The sequence below is a fragment of the Eptatretus burgeri genome, chromosome 1, assembly GCF_056783735.1.
Source record: "Eptatretus burgeri isolate ZD-2024b chromosome 1, Ebu_testis_v1, whole genome shotgun sequence".
NCBI lineage: Eukaryota > Metazoa > Chordata > Myxini > Myxiniformes > Myxinidae > Eptatretus > Eptatretus burgeri.
The window spans coordinates 45,621,655-45,646,654 of record NC_140961.1 but is presented as its reverse complement, the minus strand read 5'-3'; the positions used below and the strand labels follow the sequence as shown (position 1 = coordinate 45,646,654).

General features: G+C 46.2%; 1 protein-coding gene across 7 annotated transcripts in view; it reads right to left on the bottom strand.

The window, feature by feature from the left end:
* The window catches only part of LOC147034379 (zinc finger Y-chromosomal protein 1-like), a 139,281-nt gene that overhangs the window by 35,706 nt on the left and 78,575 nt on the right, over positions 1-25,000 (bottom strand). For 6 of the 7 annotated variants that reach the window (XM_085881945.1, XM_085881971.1, XM_085881963.1 and 3 more), the window contains 3 exons: positions 4,730-4,981; positions 4,378-4,541; positions 2,186-2,356 (listed from right to left, as the gene is read on the bottom strand). In XM_085881945.1, coding sequence (XP_085738071.1) covers positions 2,186-2,356; positions 4,378-4,541; positions 4,730-4,981 — 587 coding nt within the window. The remainder of the gene's footprint in view (positions 1-2,185; positions 2,357-4,377; positions 4,542-4,729; positions 4,982-25,000) is intronic. The other variant, XM_085881986.1, reaches the window with a different exon arrangement.

Genomic DNA, 25,000 nt, shown 5'->3' with positions numbered 1-25,000 from the left:
ATCTTTATTTTATTTCAATTTAATTACGTACTGTCGGACCCTGACATTTACGGTCCCGCTATTCGTGGATCCCATGTATTCGCGGTTCATAAAATGTGACCTGCTTTTACATTCGTGGCCCTGTGCTTCACATATTTGCCGTTTTTTTTTTGGGGGGGGGGGGTGTATTCGTGGTTTTTCACATGATTTTTGATGTTCCCTGATGAATCACAAACCACCGAGAACATAGCCCCCCCTTTTCTCATTGAAACAATGCCCCGACATTCGCGGCACCATTCGTGGCATTTTTCAGGAACATATCCCATGCAAATGTCAGGGTCCGACAGTCAGACCCCGACATTCACGGGAGATATGTTTCTGAAAAATACCGTGAATGTCAGGGCATTGTTTCAATGGGAAAAAGGGGGATAGGTTCCCAGCGGTTCGTGATTCATTAGGGTAAATAAAAAAATCCCGTAAAAAACAACCACCATAAATACACCTATGAAAAGGCAAAAAACAACCGTGAAAAACAACCACGAAAACACGAAGCACAGGGCCACCTTTTATGAACCGCGATACGCGTGGTCCACGAATAGCGGAACCGTGAATGTTGGGGTCCAACAGTACTTGAACAAAATATTACGGCATTTTACATCATCTCAACCAATCTAATTTGCTGCTCGCAGACCCCGCCCATGTCCTTTTTTCTGAAGCCTACTTTTATCTGAAGCAAGATGTTTGATGAATTCTCTCATTACTTATTGGTTGGATGCACCTTTTTGCTTAACAAATTGGGAATGTTATGAAAACTGAACCGCTGGACGGAAATCATTTTAAATTTGTGGTTGTACTCAGGGTGTTTATTTTAGGCAGTATAAAAAACAAAAATCACAACAGGGTTTGGTTAGCACTTAAATTCTCGAGAAGTAAATGTGTACCACATCATGCTGTTTAGTGGAAGCCATTATTTCAAGTCATAACAAAATGTACCATTGACATCAAAGGTGAGAATTAACCCATCCCTGACATGTTATTTGCTAGTGTTTCATCATGTTGAATAGAAGTTTGAAAAGGAAATATTAATTGGTTTCTTTACATCAATAATAAATTGTGTAATAAAACTCAAATTGCAATTTCATTTGAAAAATGTTTTTTCATGAAAATGCAAAAATAAATCGCATTTAAAAAAAAAATAAAAAAATAGAATTAAAAATAATAAAATAATAATAATAATAATCGCAAAACGTTTGTATTTCAATGCTTTTGGTCACAGCTTTACCCATGGTTGCTTCATACCATTTTCATTCAGTGTTATGGAATTGCAATTAATATAAAAGCAAGTGCTTGATTTCGACTTATTTTAAGGTGGGTTAGCAGTACAGCCGAGAGGTATGCACACTTGCCTTTGAGCTGCCTCGCCTGGTTTTGAATCTTGACCGGGTTATAAGCCATCACCTTGGTTTTTTTGCATGCAGGTGATGAGTGCATTGGTGTGTGTGTATGTGTGTGTGTGTGTGTGTGTGTGTGTGTGTGTGTGTGTGTGTGTGTGTGTGTGTGTGTGTGTGTGTGTGTGTGTGTGTGTGTGTGTGTGTGTGTGTGTGTGTGTGTGTGTGTGTGTGTTGTCCATTGGAAAGACATTAAGCTGGAGAACTCATCAGCCATCACTGTTGTTGGTGCATGTTAAAAGGCCCCACTGTGTCTTGTAAAAGGGAGACGAGGTATTGCTAAGCACCCTGAAAAAAAAAAATCCTGCCTAAAACTGCAACTAGCAAGTGGTTTTATCTTTTTGGATATCTCTGGACACAAGGGTTACACTGCCTGCTATCTCAGTATGTGGTGTTGGCTGGGCAGCAGCTCCTACCCGATAAACTAATTTATGTTCCCCTGTTGTTCACATGTCACATGTGAATGGCTGGCTGTCTTTGGCTACAAAGGGCAACCATGATAATACATTTGATGACAAACGATCAATTGCACCTAAACAATTGACAGGCAATGCTCGTCTGTCACATGTTTTTGGATGTCATGAGTCAGCTTCATCTCAGTGCAGTAACAGGACTTGGAGTCCAATTTGTGAGTCTTACGTGCCAAGTCCAGTAAGAAAGAAGTCCTACACCCCCTGCTGCAGAATAAAACCCACGAACAAAAACTTGCGAATATGAAAAGGAGAAGATTAGGCGAAAGCGATGGGAGTCAGTGTCACCTGACATCGATGGGGGAAATTTCGGGTGTGGATCGAGACGATGTGTCGTTTGAGGTCAGAGGAGTTAGATGAGCGATGAGTGCAGTGTGGGCAGTGGTATTCTCGCTCCGCGCCATGCAGCACCACATGCCTGCGCAGCTCCGATAGGCATGAAAATGCAACCCCACAAACCTGCATACCCAGTAACAATGCTACAGTAACAGCATCGGTTACGAGTGCTTTCGTAAAGTCAATGTGATCGGATCCACAGATTCCGCTTCCACATGTAAATTAAATCAGTTGCACTAACCCCAAGCCTAAGTATAACCTGCCAGAACACCACGAGTTGAGAATTTATCATCAATTTCCTTTGGTTTATAAGAACATTGCAACACTTCATGTGCATTTTACAATCCCTTTCAAACTGAAACCTGAGATCATATGTTAGGAAATAATCAGTAGGTATTGCCATTCTGTATTTATCAAAACCTTTAACTGCTAGGTTTTCTCATTTTGCATGGTTGCTTTTTATTTTTATTTTTGGTTCATTTCAGACTGAACTTCATGCAAGAGAAAGACAACAAAATGGAGAAAGGGTCACAACATTTCAATGTGGGTGGTGGGGAACAGGCAGACATCCTAGATCTACACGGGATGAACACATCGTGGTTAAGTAGGGGCAATTAAAATGAGGTGATAATGAGTGACCACTTTGAAAAACTTCACCAAGAGGATTGGTTGGATATCAGGAGATTGTTTCATAGAGAGAAAAGAGGAACAAAATAAAGAAGGCGAACACTAAGCCTAAATCTCGGCATGCAGTCAAGGAGTGGGTTAAAACACGTGTGACTTGGTGAGGTTTCAGAAGGGCAGATTAAGGAAAACATGGTCTGGACAAGTCCACTTAGAAGCTAGTGGAATAAAAAATATCCACCAATCTGTCTCCAGTGAGAGAAGAACAAGCCCCAAGCTACAGTGTCATCTCAACTCATACCAATGATACAATGGGATTTTTGATTCCATATCGTTCAAGCATAACAGTTGAGATGCTGGTGCCACAGCCAAAAGTGGAGAGGCATATTCTACTGCATTATGTTAAAAATGCCTTGTATACAGGAAGCCACCATTCGGGGTTTAGGAAATTCATAGCATGATCATAGAATACTGTACCCAAATGACACTTAGCCTTGGTTGCCACTTCAAACATATATGTTTCACCGAAGCCAAGTTAATAGATAAAGTTCAAGAGAATAATTTTCCTTTCAAGGAAGGTAGTTGATGGCAATCTGAGGGTGAGGTGAACAATCCTCTCAGAGATAAGTTGAGACAATGGAGAGCACTATGCTGATGAATTGTGTCAGTTGTGATAAATAATCAAGAACAAGAGGTGTGGGAAGTCAAGTGGCTGCTTCTCTAGGACAATGCATCACCTGACACAGCCCAGGTTGCAGTGACCACAGTGACAACGAGCAACTGAAGATTTGAACCAATTTCCCGTCTAACCTATTCACAAGATTTGGCTCACAACCATTTCTATCCATGGCCAAAGTTTGAGGAAAGCTTCATGGGAAGAGTGATGATGATGACGATGACCAGTGGTTTAAGAGCTTTTGGAGGACTTCTCCAAAATGGAAATAGTCATGCCATATGCAACAACGCTGAACCCAGTACATTTAACTTGAGGGGGAGTATGTTGAAAGATCAACAGTAAAAAGCAAATTTTGTTTTTTATGTTAAGTTAGAAACCCTTCTGAATGCCCGTCAAACAACAATAGGGCCTACTCTGAAGTCATGCTTTTTTTCCTTGTTTTTTTTAACATCAGTGTAAGCTACTTCATGAGCCTCAACCATAAGCCAAGCAAAAAAACAAGGATATATTTTTAGTAATCACGTGATATATTGAAAGGGAGGTGGATTGGTCCATAGGTGGTAGAATGGATGAAAATCAGCTGTGAGCATCAAGTTTGCAAATTTTTTACACTGACAATAGCGTGGAAATTGCACTTTGCCAATAATTTACTGTATACCCGTAACGCACATCCCCCCGACCACTCTACTTTCCTCAAAATGTTTAAACGTACTTTATTAATGCGAAAAAAAATATTCTTTAAGTCCTTTCTCCAGCCAATCCATATTCTCAAGTTCAATTCCAAATCCCATCCACCAGCCAAATTGTTTTGTAATGGTCCCCCTTTCTCCATTCCAAATCTCACCGTACAACGAAAGTTGGGCTGGTGCCTGTGCCTAGCACGGATGTGCATCTGTAGATTGTACGCCTGTGCAGAGCGATATGTGCACAGATCGCATGCATAAGGGCGTTCCCCGCTGTGTGAACGCACATGTTTACGTAACTCAGAGGGATGTCGAAAACCTTTGCCTATGAAGGGGAAAAGAAACAACATAGGTTTACGATACGTGAAAGGACACAAAAGTCACAGCATACTATGCTTTCCCCACTTCCGCAATTAAATGAACTTATAACACCTACACCCAGTCGAGATCTACATGCTCTGAACATAACAATGACCACAATAATCCAAAATAACACTCACACATCTCTCTCACCACAGTGCTGGCACAAATGAGGAAGACTCTGGCTGTGCACCGTACTCAGGTGCTGGGACAAAAGGCCAGCTTCAGCCGTTTGGTAGGGACACAGTGGGCAACTGTGTGGGCTGGGTGTTGGGTGCCGGGAGCCAAGCTTGGCACTCGAAGATTGGTGGTGGTGGTGGAGAGCGTGAGAGTGAAAGTGAGAGCGGCGAGACGTTGCATAAGAGCATTGTGAGCACTGGAACAGACGTTTGGAAGACAGTAGGGCTGGAGGAGAGTAGGGGGAGACAGAAAGAGGGGGAATTGTAAGAGGAAATGTATAACCTAAAACAGGGACAGCATTGAGGGAATGCAAGGGTAGGGATAAGTCATGAGGAACGCACACTTGCCTCGAAGCTGTCTAGCCTGGGTTCAAATCTCGGTACAGCTATAAACTGTCATCCTGGTGTTTCACAGGCAGGGTGATTTATCAATGTATGCACCACTCCTCAAATGGAGGTTAAATTGGGCATCCTGTCTGCAGGCATTAGTGAGTGGACATTAAAAATCTCGTGGTGTCCTTCGTGAAGAGGAGGTGATCTATCGCCGGCATCATGAACAAATTACAATTCCTGCCCTAACCTAACCTACAGAGGGCATTGCATCCATGGTACAGCCACGCCCTCAGCCAATGATGCTACCCCACAGCCTTGTGCTGCATATGAAATAAGAATATATGGGTCATGGATTTTGCAGCATGTGATGAAGTGGGGAACTCAAAGAGTGGTTCTATTTCTTATTGATGCACTCCTGAATATTCCAATTTATACAATTCAAATTGTGGAAATTAGTAAAATAATGTTAAAGCCTTGTGCGGTATTTCAAAATGTTAGAAACATATCTCTTGCAGCATTCTGCAACTTGGTCTGGCCATTTAACACGAGGCCACATTTGGTGGAGTATAAACCAGATTTAAGTCCATCAGAGCACTTTATATCGCCTCGTGACCATAGTCGTCAATTACAAAATATGTGGGTGGTGGAGCATGATTGTCTGTCCTGTCCATTTCTAAGCTCTCCCTGAGTTTAGTCAGTGCAGGTGAAACACAATTAATAAATAGAGGAACACAATAATAGTGGCAAAGCTTCACCAATGTAATTTTTCCCACAGTAGTGAGGAAACAGATCTTGACTTGTAGCTTGGCACTTCATTCACAACACCAAGGTTTATATATCCCAAGCTGAACCCCAAAGAGTGAAACAACCTCATTTGGATGAGAGTCCGTGTCACGCTTTATGTTTGGGCAAAGGTCATTCTCCACTATTTCTTATTCTGGCAAACCTATACCGAGAAAGGGAATACCGGTAAGTAAGCTTAAGAGTTAAGCTACAAAAAAAAGAAGTAAAATTTAATTTCAGAGTAGAAAAAAAAAAAAAGGAAAACGGTTTCTTTGTGTTTACTCTTTTATATCCCACCTCTTCCAGACCTCAAGGGCACCGACCTCCAAATCACCAAGGCAGGAGGTAAAAAGGGATTGCCTCCGAAACCTCCATGAAAGCCCACAGAGCAGCCACCTGGCAGCCCCATATATACAAAGAAAGACATTGACACCACACTGTCAGCAACCAAAAATGGCAAAGCCGCAGGAGGTGACAGAATTTTCCCTGAATTCCTTTAAAACCTCGAAGAAAAGGGTCGTATCTGGTTGGCAGCCCTTTTTACTGCTGCCCATGAAACAGGGCAAATTCCTGCAGCCTGGAAGAAGGCTAATGTTATTGCCATCCTAAAAACTGGTAAGCCAGCAGACTTGCCCTGCAACTGCCACCCTATAGAGCCCCACTATCAGTGACAGGAAAGCTGATGGATCGTGCCTTACTATCCCGTTTAACCCCCACCCTGGAGGCCTTCCTCCCTGATGAGCAGGGGGGGGGGCTTTAGGCCTAGCCACAGTACCTGTGATCAGGTTCTTGCCCTCTCCACCATCAGAGGCTGGCTTCCAGATAAAACAAAAGATGACAATCGCCTTGGTTGACCTGTCAACGGCCTATGACACAGTCTTGAAGGTCTTCCACTGTCAGAAGACAATCAGGCTACTGTCGGTATTCCTTGGGGACTGAAAGATCCGCGTTAGCCTCAACGACAAAATCAACCTATTCGAAAACTAAACTATAGCCTTCCTCAAGGATCTGCTATAGCCCTCACCCTCTTTAACCTCTATGTTAACAACCTGCCAACAACTACCTCCGTCAAACTCGCCTATGCTGATGACATCACACTCATAGCACAGGGACCCGACCTAAAATCTGTCAAGAACAAACTCACCCGAGATCTGGACATACTGAAGGAGTATCAACACAAATGGAAGCTCCGCCCAAACCCCATCAAAACAGCCATCTGCCTCCACCATCTTCACAATCGTACAGCAAATGCAGAGGTAGATGTGCAGTATGAAAGTTGAAAATGTCCGGTTTCCCAAATACCTTGGAATTACATGTGACCGGACCCTGACCTACAAAGAACACCTGCAAAGCTGCAAGGAGAAGGTCAAGGCACAGGTTAACCTCATCCCGAAACTGGCCGGAACATCGTAGGGATCCGTTGCTAACACCTTACACACAGCAATTCTTGCCCTCATACACTCGACAGCAGAATATTGCGTGCCAGTCTGGCCGGTGAGTGCCCATATGAAGGCCATCAACATTCAGTTAAATGCCACGATGAGAAAAGTGTCTGGAACCCTCAAGCCAACAAAAACTGAGTGGCTTCCCATCCTCTGCAACATTGCTCCGCCAGCCATCCACAAGGATGTGCTGTCATCCCGATACTTCAGCTACATTTTGGCTACCGAAATTCTAGCCCAGCGCCTTCTCACTCAACATCCATGCTTTCACCTTACGTCCCGAAAACCAACATGGAATCATGCCGAGCTCCTGATTGGAGCCGATCAAGGTGAATCCGACTTGTGGAGGGCCAGCTGGGAGGCTGCCACAACTCTGAATTAAAAGGGCACTCGGTAGAGTGCATAGCTCCACCACGTAATGCCTGATCCAAGAGAACATATCGGGCCCAATATTTACATTTTTCAAATATCATGCTATATAATCACTTTTGGCACCATCGCTCAATGATGAAGAATCACTTTAAAAATTAAATAATTATCACATCCAGATTCAGATTCAGATCTTCACCAAAATTCAATCAATTCTTCCTTGTCACACACCCAACATGTCCACCAAGTTCCATCCGAATCCGTCCACAACTTTTTGAGATAGCATGCGATATATTATTTTTGGCCCCATCTCTCAATATTGAAGAATCCGTTTTAAAATCTCGTAGTCGGATCTGGATCCGGATCTTCACCAAAATACAATCAGTTCGTCCTTGTCACACACCCAACATGCCCACCAAATTTCATCTGGATCCATCGACAACTTTTTGAGATATCCTGCACACAGAGACAGACAGACAGACAAACAAAGACAAGCCGGTAGGCGACATGGGTAGTCGCGACATAATTGCATACTAGTTATACAGTTTTTGACGGATCGGGCTGAAATTTTTTTTACAGAGGTTTATTATAGTGCGCATAAAAGCCTGGAAGCCCATTTTTGATTTTTTTTAGGCAATGTTTTATGGCCGGATGCCCTTCCTGACGTCAACCCTGGTCGCCTCTTACGACACACAGGGATATGGTACACCTATTCTAACCGGGGCATACACTGGGAGATTGAATGGAGATTGAAAATAATTTTTTTAGGATTTTTCTAAAATTTCAAAGTCCCGTTGCTAGGCAACGGTGGTGTCCATAGCAACGGTGCTCAAAAGCATAGAACTAAATCCTGGTATGAACCTACCTGTCAAGTTTCATCAAAATTGGTTGACTCCTCTGGCCTCCAGAGCTGTCCATAACATACATACAAACAAACAAAAAAAAGATGGTAAATAGACACCCTATTTTTGAAGGACTACCATTTGAAAAATAAAACCTAAATCAAAAAATCGGCTCAAGTAAAATTTTCTAAATATCTCAAAGTGTTAAGTTCCGAAGTCTCGTTTCTCCATATTCAAAACTGCAGGACAAGCATTGAAAATACCGTATGCGGTTTTTCGGCCGCTGCATAGCAACGGGTGGTTGCTGAGCAACGAAACTCAAACCCGCACACTCCCAGCCCATATGGCACCTGTTCCCCAAGTTTCATCGAAATCGCTTTGCTGGTTTGTGCTGTGGAGCCTCATGTTGCAGACACACACACACACACACACACACACACACACACACACACACACACACACACACACACACACACACACACACACACACACACACACACACACACACACACACACACACACACACACACACACACACACACACACACACACACACACACACACACACACACAGAAAACCCGACAATAAGGGTACTCTTGCGACCACCCAACAGAAAGAGAGGGGTGAAAACAACCTCCTTCACCTTCAGTGACGGAGGTAAGAAACATATTGTGCATGATCCAACCATTGCTCCACCCAGTTTCACACTCCCACGTAAGCAATGGACAGCCCTCAACAGGCTCCGCACTGGACAGGGTCATTGCGGCAGCACCCTCCACCGATGGAGGATGAGGCCGGATGTACCCTGTGACTGCGGAGGAGTTCAGACGATGGAGCACATCACGTCGCACTGTCCCATGCGGAAGTTATCGGGAGGACTTTTAGCTCTCCACCAACTCTCCCCTGAGGCAGTCACATGGCTGAAGAACCTGGACATTAAACTTTAGCACAATCCATATTGGCCGTATGCAAGAAGAAAAAGATGGTGCATACTTCTTTTGAAAAACCGTTTTTCTTAACATTTGTGTTCGCAAACCTTAAACAAATAGTTGACTCATTGCAACAAATTTGATGAAATGACAATTTCTTTGCAATCACAGAAAGCTTCCACTTAATCAACCAAGCCTTCATCAAATGCTTATCTTTAGAACTCATCATCCAAACACAAAGTTAAAATAGCACAAACAAACACAACTTTTCACATGACGATGAGAGGAAATTAAGCACTATATGAATGGGAAGGACAGCTCCAGGTTTTATTAGGTTTACTTATAAACAAAAGGTTACATAACAAGTGGACTAATTTACATTGAGTATACAACATGGATGTATTATCGGGAATACTTCAATGATGAATGTGACTTGCAGAATCATGTACAGTCAGATACCATTTCAAATTTTACACTTGAAATCATATGGTTTAACAAATTGTTTAAAATTTGAACATTCAGTGCAGATAAAAATTTTTAAAAAGAAGTGAGTGAGGTTTGACTGTCACACTTTTAAGGTAACCTGCCTGAGCTGGTCATGTAAACAAGTGAAATAGGAGAAAAGAAAAAAATAATTATAAAAGTCCCACACAGGATGGGTGAAAAAAATTTGCATAAACAACAAGAAAAATCAACAATCAAAAATGATCCCAACTATTAATTGCACAATTTATAATGCATGAAGATTCATTCTCGTATCCACTTGCAGTCTGCAAGCATATATATATATATATATATATATATATATATATATATATATATATATATATATATATATATATATATATATATATATATATATATATATATATATATATATATATATATATATATATATATATATATATATATATATGTGCATGAGTGATATACATATTCAGTATATATATATACCTAAATATATCTAAACCTAAATACCCACACAGTCGAACTACCGGGGAGCCACACCCTCTGCCGACTCTGTCCGATCCGAGTCGCAGGCAGGCCCGTAGCCAGGGCTCAGTATTATGGGGGGCATATGAACTGGATGGGGGGGGGCACAATTATTATACTTAATTTTTTGATAACCTGGTATACTATTGTATTCATGCAGCATTGACGCATCTATACTGAGGTTGCCGTCGCATACTAACCAAATTGATCTCAGCTAGACTTAATATGTTCCGATGTTTTTGGCCTAAAATTATTTGAATGCAGGAGAGCCGCAACAAACTGGCACATTCACAATGCAGATATTCAATGATTAGACAATTGGCACCAATTCAGGTGCACTTTTACAAGGTGTTGTCAAGAATTGGCATGAGAAAATCAATATACCAGAGATACAATGACTAAACGGGGGAGATTGGCACCAGAATCAGTGCACTTTCAAATAAGATACAGTAGGCTATGACCTGCGATCACCACGTTAAACTATCAACAGCAAATACGACCAGCCTGAAGATACCACAAGGTCCGCATTTAAAGCAGTCAATTACACAGAGGTAAGGTTATGCACAAAGCATTAGATATGGGATATGCAAAGCACCAAACACAACATTTAACTTAAACATCAGAAGTACAAAGCAGCCGACCACGGCGGGTGCTGACCACAACCACACTGCAACCACAACCACACACGCATTACCAGCAGTCACACACACAATCCGAACTCCTCGTATAGTTTTTATTCCGTTGTACTCGCTGTCAGAAGAGCTGCAGGTGACGCGTCTCGGTGTGGAATCATCTGAGGACCTTCTCCTTCCATTCATTCAGGCATTTACGTGTGAGGTCTCTCTCGAAGGCCAGCTGTACCAGTTGTGCTTTGCGTGCATGGCGCATGGACCGTCGATGGTCAGTGAAGACATTCCTCAATGTTGAGAATGAGTTTTCACACATGGCAGTGGACGCACCAAATGTTAGTGCAAGTCTCATAGCAGTCACCACACTTGGCATGGCTTCCAGCGTTTTGTGGTATGTTGAGAGGAGTTTTTGTGTTGTCAATCTCTCGTTTAGCTGCTTTTCTGTCTGTGTGCGAATAAACTGCTCTGCAACCACACACTCTGTTTCACTGATGGTTGACTTTGTGAATGTCATGATGTGCTGGAGCAAGTGAGGATCCAAAAACGTGCCATTTTCGGGATTCAAGTCAGCGAGTGAACGGGCGAGTTGTGTGTTACGCTCACTGAAGCGCTGAGCGATCTCTCCAAGCACAGTGTCAATTGCGCTGTAAAAAAACCCTTTGCAGTTTCGTCTTGTCATTGTCGTTGTTTTGTCCTGTAGTCTCCAAAACTACAAACTGTTCCAAGTTCTTATGCATTGTGCGTCTCCGTTTTGGTGGTGCAGGTGTAGAAGTGTGAGCATCCTTGGCCTTGTTCCACAGATCAGTGAACTCATCCTCAGAGCGGAGTTTCTTCACGCACTCTGTAGCACTCGCCACCAGTTCCAACCCCGTTAGCAAGTCCATGTGCTCTGCCTGCAAGAGTCTGTTAGGGCCATCTAACAACATCAGCAGTTTTTGTACAAAGACAGCAATGAACATGAAGGCAGGCCCAGAGACTTCCCACAAAAGCCCAATAGCCTCCATCCTCATCTCTGCACCATATGCGCGCTCTGCATCAATCTCCGACAGTAAGGATGTGATATCCTTAAAAGATCCAATGATCACAGACACAGACACAGTGGCGAAATGTCCCGTCCACCTTTGATCAAGAAGTCGTTTTAACCGCTCATCTTTATACTGTGCAGCAACAATGGGCTTTCTGAAGAATTTGTACAGGCAACAACAAACCTCGAGGAAATCAGTGACAGCTTTCTCTGCTGCCAGTGCATGGATAACTACCAGATAGAGTTGGTGATTTAAACAGTGCACATAGGGGATTTCTCTTTCCAATATCTCTTGCAACAACTTTTGCACCCCACCGTGCTTCCCAGCCATTACCGAAGCCCCGTCGTACACATGACTTAATATTTTTGACGTGTCAAGTCCTGTTTTTGTCAACTCTGCAATTATTAGGTCTGTCAATGTTTTTGCATCTCCAGCGTCGGCTGAAGCTATTGTGAGTAGACGCTCTGTTGCTTCATTTGATGCCGATACAAAGCGAATGATGATTGATATGTTCTCACACTCAGTGGGGTCCCTCGTCCCATCCACCTTGATGATAAACCACAATGTGCCTACTTCTTCCACGATGGCATCTGTCACAACATTACTCAATGTGCAGATCAGTTCATTCTGCATTTCCGGACTAGTATAGCTTGCGTTTCGTGGGATATGGTTTATTATTTCGGCTAGCTCGGTGTCTTTTTTGAGTGTGTAGTTTAAACGCGAGAGAAAGAGCCCACAGTGCCCGTCTGACATATCCTCAAAATTATCAAGGCTCCCTCTAAAAAGTATCTGATTTTCGGTGAGAAATCCCACAACATCTATAAGAGCAGACACATAGCATAGACACACACGGTTTCTATTTAGCCGGTCAGCATTGAGGAGTGTGGAAATCTCCTCACCACAATCGATGCGCCACTCATTCTCCTTCCACCTCAAAACACAAGTTAAATGTTCCTTTGAAGTTGCGTGTTTGTGAAACCCCCTGCCTTTCTCAACGGCATGTTTCCAATTCCGGTAGCCTCGCACTGTGAAAGTAGAGTCCACTGGGCCGCGTGCAGTGTTAAACTTCCTACATGAATAACAGAATGCTGCATCTGTCTGCACACTGTATTCCAGCCATTCATTAGTCTGGTACCACGAGGACACCAACGAGCGACTCTTGTTCTGCAACAGATGGCCAGGGTACCGCTGTAGAACAACTTGATTCGGTCTCTCACTTCCAAGATCATCGGGAAACGGCTTGACAGTCACACCCGATCCTGAGGCCGCCACCGAGCGTGGCAACTCGGCTACCTGCGCTGGGGCTCCAGCTGCAGGGCGAACGTTGCTGGCTTGGCCAGGTTGGCCAGCTTCTGTCGGTATTTCAGACATGATCGTCTTCTCCTCCTCCTCCAACTCCTCCCACAACATGTCTTTAATCATCTTCTTTATTTTCGTCGGTTGCATTTTTTCCTTTTCTGAGCCATTTTCGTATATCCATCATCCTCGTCTTTTTCTCCTGCTGCAAGCTAGCGCTCTCCGTGACTCGTCCCTCGTGACTCGTGTAACTAACTCACGACTCGCGAGATTTGACGGTTGACGGTTTTATTTATTAAATGATGCATGCATCAAAAACAGGTTTTATCTGCATAATTTCAAATGTAAGCACGATTGCAAACACACATATTTTTAATTTTTATTATAAAATTACTTTTGTAAGATGGAGGGTTGACGGGTTGTGAAGGTCACACGGTGCACGTGCACTTCATCATTAATTATGTAAATTTGTCTTTTCCTTAATCATATTATGACAAGATTACATTTATACCTAACTTACAACCAATCAGGTAACCTGCTCAATAGGGCGTCCATATCGAATCCGCTGATTGGCTATTCCTTAAAACTAAATGATCCATGATATATATATATATATATATATATATATATATATATATATATATATATATATATATATATATATATATATATATATATATATATATATATATATATATATATATAACCACCCACAACAGACATTCGACACGAGGTCTTGCGGCTGTCTGTCGTCTTGGCTGCTGGCGGTGGTGCTCGAGTTATTGTCTTTTATCTTGTGGGCTTGGACTGTATTGTCTTGCCAATTGCTTTTGGAGATGCGCGGGCAAGCGCACACTTATCTCTTGACTGTTATTCAAAGAAGGATATTATTAAAGAACAGTTTATCCAAGAAGGCCTGATTATTCACCATGTTGAACATCTGGAATAAGGGTTTTAGTTCACACAGGTGAACTCTTAAACAGCAAGTTCACAGTGGGCGCTCGTCCTTTAACACTAAGTTGTTCACAGGGTGCAACAGGGCATGAATGGGTGGCGTACAAGTGGGGGGGGGCACCAGATGCGCCATGAGGGGGGCATTGCACCCAAATGCCCCCCCCTTATCGATGGGCCTGATCGCAGGTAACGACTTGGATCCGGCGTAACCGAGCAGAGTTACCAGAGCCGCGCCGGACCAAACGAACAATTTACCCACACTATCTCTCAACACACAGCGTGCCAAGCCAATGAAAGAAACACAGAAACGAGCTGGAACATTTAACAAAAGGGATAATTATTTATAACAATAATCGGGGAGGGGAGACACAGCAGAGTTATCACGAATAAACGAAATGTAATATGAAAAGAAAACACTTAAACAGCTCTACTTAACAAACTGGGCCCAAGGGCGCGCGCGCGCGCGCACGCACGCGCACGCACGCACGCGCACGCACACACGCATACACACGCACACACACGCACACACACACACGAACTGGACCCCGTGGGTCTATCTCGGTCAAGCCAGGCCGGGGTACCTGTCCGCTTCGTGCGGCCACAAGGAGTCTGAACCACTGGTAGGACTCGAACCCACAGCCCGAAGTCCACGGCTTAGGATGCTAGCTGCTCGACTACCAGACCTGCCATCCAAAAGACTGCAGACTGCTCCAACCACGACCACGACAGTCTGCAGAACCCTCCGCAGTTGCCACAATCACAGTCTCCCGAAAAACTGGTCCAGGCTAAGCCAATCTCCGATCGTCTGCCACAATCGCCACGATCCTCCAAACTTCTGTCCTCTCCTCTTTCTTGAGGAGGAAGGGGCTTCTTCTCCCCACCACTCGCCTCCTGATTGGACGGTGGGTTGGCAGGCGACTCATGGCGGCCTCCCGATTGGCTGGGGCGCGAGTGTGGTGCTCACCCTCCACTCATTGGCTGGAAGAAATGCTCTCTGCCCCTCCTCGGAGCAGAGCATCGACCCGAGGCGACGAAGGCTCCGCCCACGTCCTCAGCCAAAAACACGTGCGTAATGGCGACCGGTCGAGTGTGGGAAGGTGGCGTTGTTGTAGTGGATGTAGTAGTAGTAGCTGTAGTTGTTGTTGGTGATGAAGAAGCGAAGATGGGCGTTGTTGTCATTGTTGTTGGTGGTGTAAAAATCCTAACTATAAAATAATTCACAGCACACGTACAATTAATCACCCATTAAACATAGGACGGGACCCTACCGAGAAACACATACTTACCGAAATAACTGATCTAAAAGGACCGAAATGTTGAGTGCTCATGGTGCCAGATTCGTAACACTACCCCCTCCCCTTTCTACAGACTCGTCCCGAGATGTTGAATTTTCGTGTGACCAACATGTGCAAGTTCTCCGTGAGTACGATTAACCTGCGGATCCCTGAGTGCGACATTTTTTTATACGTGACCCAAAATAAATAACCTAGTGCGCTGTGTAAAGCGCTGTCACACCTTGACGATTTAGCCAGCAATGGCAACGTATAAAAATGTATGTAAAACGTTGGCGTACGCTGAAATTTTGATGTTTTTTTATGTTTTGGTCGTATTCATAACGTGATGGTCATATGCATAACACATTAGTAACGGGCACAGAATGTTTCGTTGTCTTATAGATAACTTATACCAACGAATGCTTATCCTGTTGTCGGCGTTCACAACCTATAGCCAACAATAGTTTAACTTAGGCATAGCGCGCTGCACGTATCGCCGACGAACTCGTGGCGTAGCCTGTTAAAAACCTGCAACACACCGATTTAAATCATAACCGCCTGAAAATTGAAAGTGTCAACCACGCAGTCACACCTTGACGATTTAGCCAGCGTATGCCGACCTATGAAAAATTTGCCGAACCAAGCTGGCACACGTCGAATACGTTATGGGTAAGATGTGTATACGTTAAGAGCACGCTGAAAAACGATAACGTATGCTGTCATATTTCGTGGTACGTCTCATACGTCATGAAATTTCAAGCATGCTGAAAATTCTACGACGTACTCGCCGTATGGCTCACACGTTCCGCTACGCTGGGAATAAGTTGTAGGCACGATATGCGATCGTTGACACACGTCGACACAAGTTCCTTGTAAGTTACTCATAAGTCGAAACACGTCGAGGTAATGTTTAGCAGACCCGAAAGTTATTTTCTCCATCAAGGCACATTTTATTTTTTTCTCCTTGGCTCCGTGAAGGCACGTGACAAAATATCTGAAGTTGTTGTTGTTGTTTTTAGTCCATCACAAATTTTAAAATATGTTCGGACATTTGCTTTTAAGTTTCGACGTCGACGTGACAATATCCTCAAACAGAAAATATTCACAGAGGAGGAACTAAGAATAAGACATGAGCAAACTGAAGAGGCAATCGGACGTGACGTAATGGCACGTGACGAAATATCGGAAGTTATTGTTGTTTTTAAAAAAAAAAAAATAAACGCTGCCAATACGCCATTATACGGTAGCTGTAAATTAGAAACACGTTCAGCAAGTTCTGTGGTCGTCCGGAAGACGTCAATCAAATACGTCTACATACGTCAATATGCGTTGGAGGTACGTTACACATAGGTTCAAAGCACGTTACTCATAGGTGAGAAATAAGTTTTGGGTACGCTAAGCATTACCTCGACGTGTTTCGACTTGTGAGTAACTTACAAGTAACGTGCCTCGACGTGTGTCAACGATCGCATAATGTGCCTCGACGTGTGTCAACGATCGTGTAACGTGCCTACAACACGTTACTCATAGGTTATAAATAAGTTTCGGGTACGCTAATCATTACCTCGATGTGTTTCGAATTATGAGTAACTTACAAGTAACGTGTGTCGACGATCGCTTAACGTGCCTACAACTTATGGCCAGTGTAGCGGAACGTGTGAGTCATACGCTGGCATACATCGTAAAATTTCAAGCATGCTAAAATTTGAGGACAACCGCAAAGTACAACGATGAAAGCCAGCGTACTACGACGTATGGCAGTGTTTTTCAGCGCGCTCTTAACGTATACACAACTTACCCATAACGTATTCGACGTGTGCCAGCGTTTTAGACAAATTTTTCATAAGTCGGCATACGCTGGCTAAATTGTCAAGGTGTGACAGCGCCTTAACTGTCAGACTCATACAGACAACTTAAATACATTGCCGGCGCTATGACAAACAACAGGTGGGTTAAACTTATTTACAATCTTAACTAATATTTACACTAACCATGGCCCAGGACCTGTCATCTGTGGGATAAAGGCACAACAAGTCAGTCATTTTGTGTGGGTGAGTGCACAGCAGCTGAAGGTCAGTCATCCTCAGGGCCTGCTCAAAAGGTCTCCCTTGGGTGTTCTTGTCAGTGCACCTCCTTCCTTGTTCCGTTCATACCCCAGCTGCTGGAGACAACTCACCCGAACATGGCAGGCCATGCGCTGTCCCACAGGCCATTTGAAGTGGCCTTTATGCAAGAACAGGAAGGTAGCCGGCTGCTCAATGCAGTCCCTGGCTCCTCGTGAAGGGATGGACGAAAACACAAAATGGACTGGATGCAAAACACAAAATGCATGGGCTGCACAATGCAGTCCCTGTGGTGTGGCTGCCTTCAGGGAAGTCTTTGCAAACACACTGAAGAGATGGATGGTCCTAGCGCACATGGATAGATGGTGAACACAGGGGCAATGCAAAAAGGGTAGCAGGCATGGGGTCATGGCAAATGCAGGCAACGTGGCACGGAAAATGCGGACCAGGATACAGCACACTCCCAGACCGGCATATGAAGCTGGCCGGCCTCTGGTATGGTCCAAGAGGTTCTGTGGAGGGAGTACGGTGGTGCAGGCCGCTCCGGAAACGGGCTCGGACCTAACCGACCGTCTCCCCTCCCCCCCCCCCCCCCGCCAACATATCGCCTTTGCCTGTCTATGTCCATACCCAGGGCTCCCTTAGCTTGCAACAACAAAACAACAAAATTTAGCCCCTTTTTATTTTATTTTGTGTATATATATTTTTTATTATTATTTCTTTTTCTCCATAATTTCGTCTCAAAAACCCCTTTATAGTCTTTGTCCGGCTAACCTATCCTGTCCATCTACTCCCAACCCCTAAGTTCCTTTTTTGGAGGGTCTAAGGGAGAGACTAGCGTCCTGTCTCGAGGCCCAACGAAGCCTCAGAATAACCTCCGACATAATTCAGCCATCTTACCAAGGTGGGTCCAGCGGCCTCCGGAGTGCGAAGGGATGGATGATGCGAAGGGGTACATTTCCTAACTATCGAAGCATTTATTAACTTTAAAATACCCCGGGGCTTTTCCATACGCCTGGCTCTTTAAACTATCAGTTCTAACAACCATGATTCCCGTCGCCTGCGTTGGTGTCCAATATTAATTTGGGCCCTGCCCACAAATTTTCACTCGTGCCCTTGTACAATTTCATGGCTGGGCAGTGTGGCTCACTTGGCAGGGATTTCCCTCCTGCAGGATCTCAAACTACAGCACCCCCGGGCCCTGAGGTTGTCTCCAAGCAAGCCTGCTCCCTATGAATGCGGGGGGTTGCCCTCCCTGGCATTGCCCCCTTCCATCTTTGGTGCTCCGGGTCTCGTTTCCGATGGGCCGCCCATGCCCAGTACACTATCCCGGTCCCTTGGACCCTTGGCCTACTTCTCCGTGCCCAGGGTGCCCTCTACCCAATACCCATCTTTCAACAGCCACGCTCCCAGCCGGTCAATGGACTCCTGCACCCTTCAAAAAAGGTTTTGAGTCTTCTTTTCTTCCCACACCAACAAAACGACATCCTTTTGGTAAATTTCACTAACCCACTAACTAACATTACACTGACCCCGGGGTCACTTGGGTGGGATTCACTCCTCCCCCCACTCATTCATTCGCACCATGCATTCCACATTCGCTCCATTCACACTTGGGCCCACTGTCCCACATTCACTCATCATACATCTTTCTTTCACTTCTATTTTCACACCAACACTCTACCTATGTTCCCCTAACTATCTCGTGCTCCCTCGTAGTCCTTTACGCTAATGCACGTTCCATTTAATCTACGTAGCTAATCTAGGTCCCCACGACACATTCCATGTCTGTCCATGTCTCACAAATCCATTCTAAATCTAAATCTACTTTCCCACTAACTAGTCCATGGGCCCCATGGAGGACGGCTCATGCCCCCATGAGGCCGGTCTAAGTAAGCTAAACCCATCCCGCTAACTAATGCTCCTATGCCAAAACAGGATGTCTACGACATCCCGGCTGGGGCTGTGTACTTGGAGAGAGGCTTTTTTTTTTTTGCACCGCCATGGCAGCGGTCTACGGCTCACTCGCTCGACCTTTCCGTCGGGTGGTAGGTGCAGCCATGACGTCACCCTGCAAATCGCACCGAGCGCTCGCTTTTGAGGGTTCCGCCATGCGAGCCCACGTGCGCCACTCGCCCGTAACTCGGGCCGTGGGGTCCGTGCCGATGATGTCACTCGCACACCGAACCTGCACGGTTTCCCATGCAGGCCAGCACGAGCGCATCGTCCCGGGGACCCGCTCTGCGCGTTCCGCGAACAGAACACGCGGTGCGCATCACGTGGAGCTTCGCACACGCGCTTGCATGTGGACCCGTCCGTTCCAAATTCAAACAACACTTGCCTACATTTTCGCCGTCCACGCGGCCGGCTCGTGTCCGACGTGGAGCGTTTACGCACCATATTGTGATCGCGCAGACACACGTGGGCTGTGCGCGAAAAGCACCATGGACCTCGTACGCGCGAACACGGCGCGGTGGTCAAATTAACTCTTTGCGGCCTTCCAGGCTCACCATTCATGTCTCCCGTCTGGATCGGTCCATGTACCATTCCCATGCACGCACTCACGCACGCCATGTTACTCACACCATACTCACGTTTCATACACTTTACCACACACTCCGGGACAATCACACTGGGGTTGGGAGTCCGCACAAGGGATTCCGAAACCTCTACTCCCCCCAAACTCTGCATGGACCCGTTCGCATCACTCACCCGCTCAACCCCGCACGGTCCGACCGGACTTACCTGGTCGCGATCTGCTTCGAGGGAGCATACCATCTCCCCCTGTTCCTGAGGGAGGTTAATCCGATGCTCACATTGGGTCCCAACACATTCCACCAGCTTGACCACATTGTCCCTCCCTATCTCTACCTGTGTGTGCTCGTCTTTAATTTCATAATCCTGCGTTTGTTATTCCTTCTAAATCCTGCGTCTCCCTTTGTGTCGCTGTCAATTCCGTCGTCCCTTTTAATTCCCGCGTTCCTTTTACTTTGACCTCGCCCAGTCTCTATCGCGGACTGACAAACCTCCACACTCCCCCTCGGTTCAGTCGTTCCCCCAAGTGCAGGCGCCATTATGCCCTTCACCTCGTCCAAGCCCGCCCTCATTGCCTCTTGCCCCACCTGGAGACAACCCCATGCATTGCATATCACCCCTCATCTCATCCATTTTGCACGCATTTGCCTTCATTTCTTGCGCATTTGCGTCCATTTTGCTTCCCATGCTGTTTTCCATCGCTTGCATGTTTGCATCTGTGCGGTTCTGCATCTCCGTCAGCATTTCCATTAACTGGCTCATGTCAAATGAACTCGGCATAGCCGATCCACCATGATGGTGTGCGGAACAGGCTGGGATCGGGGAGGAAATTTGACGGAGGGGGGGGCTGTCATATGCCGCCCCTGCTACTCCTAATACCCCTTGTGGGTTTGGCTGTGGGGAAAGTTCCAGCTTGGGGTGTCCTGCACGGTGTTGTCCTGGACCATGGATTCCTTTAACACCATATTCTCAGAACCCACCTGTATCAGCTCATTTTGGCTTGCCATGTTGCGTATAGAGAACAAAATTTCACTCACTCGCAATTTGGGGGAAACGAAGGGGGGGATTGCTCCCTCCACCCCTGATCCGAATCCCGTGAATTTCGTGGAGGCGGAGGGGTTCGAACCCTGCTCCTAAACACCAATTGTTGTGGATTCGAACCCCGGAAATTTTCTATGGAGGTGGAGGGGTTCGTACCCCACTCCTGACAACCAATTATTGTGTGGCCGAGTATCGGTGGCGAGCACGACCGCTAGGTGGAGCAGTAGAGCGACTCCCACCGAACACCCGGAATTTATAGGTCGTCACCCCGGATAACTCCGGAGCCGACAGGTCACTAAAAGGACCATGGTTGCCAATACTTCGAAGGCATGGGGTAGGGTTAATTGCCTAATTTCAATATACCTAAATACCAACGCAGTCTAACTACTGGGGAACCACACCCTCGGCCGACTCTGTCTGATCCACGTCGCAGGTAACGACTCAGATCCGGTGTAACCGAGCAGAGTTACCAGAGCCGCGCCGGACCAAATGAACAATTTACCCTCGCTATCTCTAATATAAATACACAGCATGCCAAGCCAATGAAAGAAACACAGAAACGAGCTGGAACATTTAACAAAAGGGATATTTATTTATAATGTTGCGAATTCGCGCCCACCGGCGTGCGGACGGCCGCGTCACTCGAATCGCAACCGCGTCGCCCACCGGACGGACAATTCAGTCGTGACCCTCCGGGAACTATCGGCCGGAGCCAGTCACGGGTGGGCCTTTCGACCTCAACACAATCGTGCCAATCGGCCACCCGCGTAGGATAGGGTTGTTTGCCAAACTCGACCTACCTAAGTACCCACACGGATGGTAAACCGGGCGATCGTACCTCGCCGCAGGTCGACTCCGGTCACGAACCGCTTAAGCGGTCCGTTCCGTGCTACAGTGATAACCGAGCGGTGTTATTGTCGGCCTCGACGGTTCCGATTAATTACCCGGCGTATTAAGCACACTACGAACCCTTTACGTGAAGCAGGATGGAGGGTCAATAAAGAAAAGACGAAGCGAAATGGGGAAAACGGTTCACACAAAGCATATTTATTTCCTGGCACACGGAAAGTACACATATACAGCCAAACAGTCAAAACGCACATATAGCAACAAAAACAAAAGCAACAACGATGCAGAGTTACGACCGACTACGCGCACACACGGCAACACTTATGCAGTTCTACTTTACAGACGGCGCCAACACACATTTACTCAAAAGCAAAGGAAAGAAGCCACCCTCATAGACAAGGGGGCAGACAGGCCTGGAGGCCAATATGTGCGCGTGACCTGGAGGAGCGGCCAGGTTCGCGAGACCGGGGGGATCCTACCCGCATCCTCGTGACGCGTTGGCGGACGAGCTGCAGATGTGGCCGTGTGGCTGTGCCCCGACTCCGTGCTCCTTGGCGGGTTTCGTTGGCACGACGTTTGGAGTGGCGTGGGAACGGGGCCCCCTTGTTGCACTATCTCAGCGCGGGGGAAAGGGGGAATTGTTGATGCCCTGGGGGAGGGAGAATGGCTGACTGGCTTGGGTCGCGCGACGAGCGATCCCACACGCGACCTCGTCGCCGACCGCCGTCCTTCTCGCCTCGGACCCGAGCTCCTTGCCTCTTCCCGCAACTCTTCTCAGCTGACTCCAGAACCCAACTCGATGACACACCGAGGACTTCGCCACCCGACTCAACTCTCTTCGCCACCCGACTCGACTGCCTCTGCCACGATTCGCCTTGCGCTCGCCGTTTTATAGGCTGGCAGGAGAAAACAATATGCAAATATCCGGATCAGGATGACCTCGGGGGCGGAGCCACGCTCGCCCATTGGTCGGAGGAAAGGGGGCATGAATCTCCGCTGATCCTAGAATTTGCATATATCGATTTCACACAGATGCCCTGGAGGCGGGGCCAAGCCGCCCCGCGCTTGCTAATTGGACGGAGGGGAAGTTGCGTTTGTGATCCGAATTTTCCTCAGAAAGGCCGCTATTTGCGCTCGCGCCTCGGTGCATATCGCTGAACGGGCCCAAGACAGCCCGACGCTCAGTGTTCACAGGTGGTGCGGGAATGGCCGTAGAAGGAGAGAGGTGAGGGTGGTGGAGGGTTTTCGGTGGTGGTTTGATGGTTATGGTGCCGTTTGGGAATGACGGTGATGCGATGTTTGCGGGATTGAGTTGTGAAGGTAAAGGTCGTGGCTGTTGGCGTTGTTGTTGTTGTCTGAGGGTTGAAGCGTGGTTGGTTCAAAATAAAGACAGAACAGAAAAAATGGCCATCTCAAAGCGTCGCAGCCTGAATAAATCACATAAATTCCCTCTACACAACGGGTTTGGGGCTAACTACACATGTACTTAGAGATATCTCACCTACGGGCCCTGAATGGTGGTTTGCGAATTTCCACAGCCGTAACAATAACAATAATCAGGGAGGGAGACACAGAGCAGAGTTATCACGAATCAAAGAAATGTAATATGAAAAGAAAACACCTAAACAGCTCCACTTAACAGACGGGGCGAACGGACACACACCCACCCAAAAGAACTGGACCCCGTGGGTCTATCTCAGTCAAGCCGGGCCGGGGTACCTGTCCGCTTCGTGCGGGCACACCGACTCCAAACCCACAACCGGAAGTCCACGGCTTGGGATCCTGGCTACTCGACAACCAGACCTGCCCTCCAAAGGACCGCAGACCGCTCCAACCACGACCAGGACCATCTGCAGAACCCTCCGCCATGATCACACGGTCTCCCGAAAAACTGGTCCAGACCAAGCCAATCTCCGACTGTCTGCCGCAATCGCCACGATCCTCCGAACTGCCATACCGATAAAACTGATCTATAAGGACCTGAATGTTGAGTAATCATGGCTGCCAGATTCGTAACAATATATATATATATATATATATATATATATATATATATATATATATATATATATATATATATATATATATATATATATATATATATATATTGTTGCAGTGTCAGGCGTCAGCTGCGAGCACGACCGCTAAATGGAGTTGCAGAGTCGGCTCGACCGATGGCCCGGAATTCAGATCGTACTTCTTTGGAAAACTCCGGAAAAGTACGGGTCCTTATTGGACCGAAGTTTGCCAATAGACAGACCACGTGGGGTAGGGTCGATTGCCAATTTCAATTTACCTAAATACCCACGTGGTCCAACCTACTGGGGAAATTCACCCTCGATGGCTCCTGTACGGAACGAGCTGCTTCGCGTGCTCGTTCCGTTTGCGATCCGAGCAGTTTGATCGCCGAGATTCATCGGTCCCAAATATCCCGTTACAATGGAAATGACCTGGCTAATTGTCCAACACGCAGCACGCGAAGCCAATGAAGGAATAGACATGAACGAGCTGAAACATTTCACAAATGGGGATGTTTATTTACAATGGGGAGGATGAGGGGAGCACATAAGGGAAGAGCTAAACCGAATATTAATAAATGGAGGTATGCAAGGTATTTACAACAAGAGCACTTGTACAGTTCACTACTTAACAGACTGGCGCCACGAATACACATACGCACACACCCAAAGAAGTGGTGGCTGCAGCCTTTATCGAGGCCTTCAGCTCGGAGGGATAGGACGAGCTGAAGACCAGGGTCTATCTCAGACCTGTCCACCTCGTGTGTTCTTCGCGTCGACCCGGGCACCAACGAGAGGCGAGCCGAACCCAGACACCGGCGAGCGACCCTTGCGGTTCTTGCAGGGGGATGGTGTCCCTCAAGCTCGCC